The 5275-nt window shown below is 39.1% G+C and overlaps 1 protein-coding gene across 2 annotated transcripts in view; it reads right to left on the minus strand.

Annotated features, from left to right (window-relative positions):
- NMU (neuromedin U) overlaps positions 1-5275 on the minus strand; it is a 166844-nt gene that overhangs the window by 20738 nt on the left and 140831 nt on the right. For both annotated transcript variants that reach the window (XM_059396317.1, XM_059396308.1), the window contains one exon: positions 2136-2194. In XM_059396317.1, coding sequence (XP_059252300.1) covers positions 2136-2194 — 59 coding nt within the window. The remainder of the gene's footprint in view (positions 1-2135; positions 2195-5275) is intronic.

Genomic DNA, 5275 nt, shown 5'->3' on the forward strand with positions numbered 1-5275 from the left:
CTGAAGGCAGTCGTCCAACCAACTGAGCCACCCAGGCGTCCCTTTTTTAAAGATTTTATTTATTTATTTGACAGACAGAGATCACAAGTAGGCAGAGAGGCAGGCAGAGAGCGAGGAGGAAGCAGGATCCCTGCTGAGCAGAGAGCCCGATGTGGGACTCGATCCCAGGACCCTGAGATCATGACCTGAGCCGAAGGCAGCGGCTTAACCCACTGAGCCACCCAGGCGTCCCCCTTAGTTTTTTTAATTGAAGAATAATTGGCATACATTGTATTAATTTCAGGGGCGCAACATAGTGATTTGTTATTTTATACATTACAAAATGGTTGTGGAGTGTTAGTTTTATTTCTCTCCATACAGCGAGCCAGTTTCTGACCTTCACTTGCCAAGCAATCTGTGGTTTTCCCTCTGATTTTTAATGGTACTTTTATTGTAAGTTGTGCATTTCTGCCTTAGTTAGGGTTTTCCTAGAAACAGACCTTGAGGTAGTGATGTGGATATGAGTAGGTTATTAGGGAGATGATCCCAGAAGCACTAGTGGAATAGCGAAGAAGATAAACAGGGAAGAGAAGGAATTCCTTAAAGTATATGTTATCGAGTGCATTACCACCATGCCTAACTGGGATCAGCCTGTCTGGGGAACTCTAGGAGCCAATGCAGAGCACATCTGTTATCCCAACTGAGAGAAGAGGCAGCTGAGGTATTTATCTACCAACTCCTTGGGTCAGTAATTGAGGGGTATTCTTAGTGGTGGGAGCATTTACTCTCAGGCATTTCTAGTCCAACTACACCCCACATGGGGCTTGAACTCACAACCCTGAGATTAAGAGTTGCGTGCTCTACTGACTGAGCCAGCCAGGCACCCCCAAACTTTGACTTAGAATGTTTTTATGTCATTTAATTGTAACAATTTTGTAATTTCCTCTTTAGCCTGGGATTATTTACCAAAATGTTACTTATTTTCCAAACAGATGGGATACTGAAGTTACACTTGTGTTGTTAATTTCTAATTTTATTGCATTATGATTGGAAAACATTTAAAATAGTTCCTTTTTAACTTGCAGAAATTTTCTTTGTGCCCTAACACATGGCATCTTTTTGTTTAATGTTCCAGTTATGCCCAAAAAGAAGGTATATACTATTTAGTGTAGGTTTTAAAAAATATTTAGAATAGGTTAAACTTATTAATTGTATGGTTATATCTTTGTTCTATCTATTGATGTCATTTGTTTTAACATCGGTTTTGAACAGGTGTATTAAAATCTCTAACTACAAATGTTCACTGATCTATTCTCCCCTGAAGCTCTATTAGATATTAAGTAAATTTTGAGTTTTAAAAAATACATATTAATAATGGCTGTATCTTTTACTTGCTGTTCTTTTATCAGCATAAGACACTGAGTATAATTTAAGATCTGCACATACTGAGATATTGAGCATAACTTACTAAAATCATAAAATAAGGTCCCTCTTTGCTAAGATGATTTGTTTATCTGGATTTTATTTTATCGGATGTTAAGACTGATACACCAATTCTTTTGCAATTCATATTTGCTTGGTATGTCTTTTTCCATACTTTTTGCTTGGCCTTTTTTTCTTTTTTAAGTGTGACCTTTTTTTTTTTTAAGATTTTATTTATTTATTTGACAGAGAGAGAGGTCACAAGTCGGCAGAGAGGCAAGCAGAGAGAGGAGGAAGCCAGGTTCCCCGCTGAGCAGAGAGCTTGATGCGGGGCTCGATCCCAGGACCCTGACATCATAACCTGAGCCAAAGGCAGAAGCTTTAACCCACCAAGCCACCCAGGTGCCCTTAAGTGTGACTTTCATAGACAACATACTGTTGGATCTCTAAAAAAATTCCAATCTGCGAATTTCTGTCCTTAGGTGATATTTTTGGCACATTCACATTATTGTAATTATTAGTAGGGCTAATTTCTGCCATCTTACTTTACCATTTACTGTAATTGTTTTGTTTCTATTCATCTTTCCTTCTTTCATTTCAAAAGAATAATAATTCTGAATATTATATCAGAATATTAGTAAAATCATAGTTGTCCCCAAACGCAATTATCTTAGTTCATTTGTTAATTTCAAAGAAGGTAAAGTTTCCACTAATGTATAGGGACAATGCTTTACCTCATTCCACAGCTGTCGTTCTTGTTCAGGCTGTAATCCTTGAGATAATACTGGAGCACCTGAAAATAAAGTTACATTTACATGGTTTTTTAATGGTATTTCTTCTAAAGTTAAACATTTATATATAATTCAGTTTTGGATGCCATTTTTCATTTTCACTGTACATCATTACCCTCCTATTTCAACAAGATATTTCAGCATTTGACTTAGTATAAGGATACATAATTATTAAATAAAACTTAATAGCATTTCAAAGACATTAAGAGTGGATTTCTTTTTTTCTACACATCTATGAACATGCATAGCAGCATTATCCTAAGAGCCCCAGAGTGGAAGCAATCCAAATGTCTGTTATCTGAAAAGAGATAAACAAAACGTGATGAGTGCACATGTGGAATACTACTTGGGCAATAAAAAGGAATGAAGTATTAATATATGCTGCATCAAAGAGGAATAGCAGACATATTATGCTAAATCAAATAAGCCAGATGCAAAAAAACCCAAATATTGTATGATTCTATTACATGGAATGTCCAGAACAGGCACATCCGTATTAACAGAAGGACTGGTAGTTTCCTGGAGCTGGGGGTAGGAATAGAGACTGACTGCACATGGACATAACAGATTTTGGGGGAGTGTCATGGAAAATTGTATTATTGTCATAACTGGACAGTTCTAGAAGTCTACTTAAAACCCACTGAGCTGGGCACCTGAGTGGCTCAGTTGGTTAGGTGTCTGACTCGGTTTCTGCTCAGGTCATGATCAAGGGGTCCTGGGATCAAGCCCCATGTCGGGCTCTGCACTCAGTGTGGAGACTGCTGAGACTGAGCCCCACATCAGGCTCCCTGCTCAGCAGGAAGACTGCTTCTCCCTCTCCCACTCTCCTGCTTGTGTTCCCTCTCTTGCTGTGTTCTCTCTGTCAAATAAATAAAATCTCTAAAAAAAACATTTTTTTAAGTTTAAAAAAAAGAAAGAAATGGAGGATGCCTCTTTATTCAACAGAACTAAGCAGCTCCAAGGAACATTTTGGGTCTAAGCTTCTCTTTAACGAGTCTGAATCCTTCCTAAAGGAGGATATGAACGTTCTCAGGAAAACAGTCTAAAAGGCCATTGGTTTTTTTCCTCACAACTTGGACATGCGGCTTGTCTACAGTTACTAAGACTTGAATACTAAGGAGATGAGAGGAAGAGGGTGGGGGGTGAGAGCAGGAGTCAACTTTAAAGAACCAAACCAGAACCAAGTACTGATGCAAAGGGAAAACGCAAAGATTTCCAGTTCTTTGGATTCAGTCTTTACCGGCATTTCCTTCTGATTTCTCCACTCACTCTACTGCTGTTTGTTTGACAGGGTGTTCCCGTGCAAAGAATACAATTTCATGTTCTGTCCATCTCCCTCTTACCCCCACACTACCTCACCAACAACCCTGGCTCGCCTCCTTCCATGCCTCCAAGGCTGCCCCGGGGCCACACAGAAATTGCCATTTTATCTAACTTAGTCCCAAGCTCTTATGTAATCAAAAAGAGATACTTTGTGGCTTTTACACAACACATGTAAACGCAGTCTCAATGTAAAGTTAGAGGAGCCAACATTTAAAAAATGCTTTCAACTTTAGAAACCCACTAACATTCTAGTACCAAACCCAAACCTTAGGGGGAATTATTTTTCTCCTTTGTGTATCTGTTAACCAAAGGAGGTGTGATTTTCTCCCCCAAGATACCCTAGATATGGGCTTTATATTGTCAAATAAGAGTACTAGATTCTTCCTCCAATATAGTCAGAGACATTGCCCTTATCTTCGAGATGAAAACTGCACCGATTTTGATGAGTTCTGACGTATTTATACTTACTTACTATCTAGTAAAGTGAAACCTTTAGTCTTATGTTGCACAGTCTAACTAATGCAAACAACATGGATAGACAACTTTTGTATCTGTCAATACACCTCTGTAAGAGAAAGAAACCTTGACCTTTTTATTGGGGTATAACTGACATACATTATATTAGTTCACAATATAATGATCCTAAATTTGTATATATTGTGAGATGATCACCACAATAAGTCTAGTTAACATCATACATAATTGATCACATACATAGTTACAGATTTTTTCTTGCGATGAGAACTCTTAAGATTTACTCTCAGCAGCTTTCAAATAGACCATATAGTGCCCATGCTGTACATCACATGCCCGTGGCGGATCTATTTCATAGCTGGAAGTTTGTGCCTTTTGACTCCGTTTACCCATTTCACACACCTGCACCTCCCCACCTCTGTGAACCAGCCATCTATTCTCTGTATTCACATATTTTGCTTGATTTTTAAAAAAGATTTTATTTATTCATTTGACAGAGATCACAAGCAGGCAGAGAGAAGCGGGGGGCGGGGGGGAAGCAGGCTCCCTGCTGAGCAGACCCTAATGCGGGCTGGATCCCAGGATCCTGAGATCATGACCTGAGCCAAAGGCAGAGGCTTAACCCACTGAGAGCCACCCAGGTGCCCCTTGCTTGATTTTGTTTTGTTGGGGTTTTGTTAGATTCCACATATAAGTCAGATCATTTAGTATTTGTCTTCCTTCGAAAAACAGATTTGATTATTCTAAAAGTGGTGTTAATTTTTTCTCATTGCTTGAACTTAATGGGGATAGGGTTTGAAAGGGAGAAACTTAAGAATTACTCAATAAGTAGGGGTCTGAGTAGGAAAAAGCAGTTTTGGGGTTTTTTAAAGATTTTATTTATTTGTCAGAGGGAGAGAAGGAGGGAGCACGAGCAGGGGCAGAGGCAGAGGAAGAAGCAGGCTCCCCGCTGAGCAAAGAGCTTGCCGCAAGACTGGATCCCAAGGAGTCTGAGATCACGACCTGAGTCGAAGGCAGACACAACCAACGGAGCCATCCTGGCATCCAGAAAACAAAAACAAAAACAAAAACAAAACACTTCTTAATTTAGTCTTGGGTATTTAGATCACTTGCTGTCACAAACCAAATCAAGGTCTGTTGCAGTTATCCAAAATGTGCCCATCCTGGCATCCAGAAAACAAAAACAAAAACAAAAACAAAACACTTCTTAATTTAGTCTTGGGTATTTAGATCACTTGCTGTCACAAACCAAATCAAGGTCTGTTGCAGTTATCCAAAATGTGCCC

Source organism: Mustela nigripes, chromosome 1 (genome assembly GCF_022355385.1).
Source record: "Mustela nigripes isolate SB6536 chromosome 1, MUSNIG.SB6536, whole genome shotgun sequence".
In the NCBI taxonomy this organism is placed as follows: domain Eukaryota; kingdom Metazoa; phylum Chordata; class Mammalia; order Carnivora; family Mustelidae; genus Mustela; species Mustela nigripes.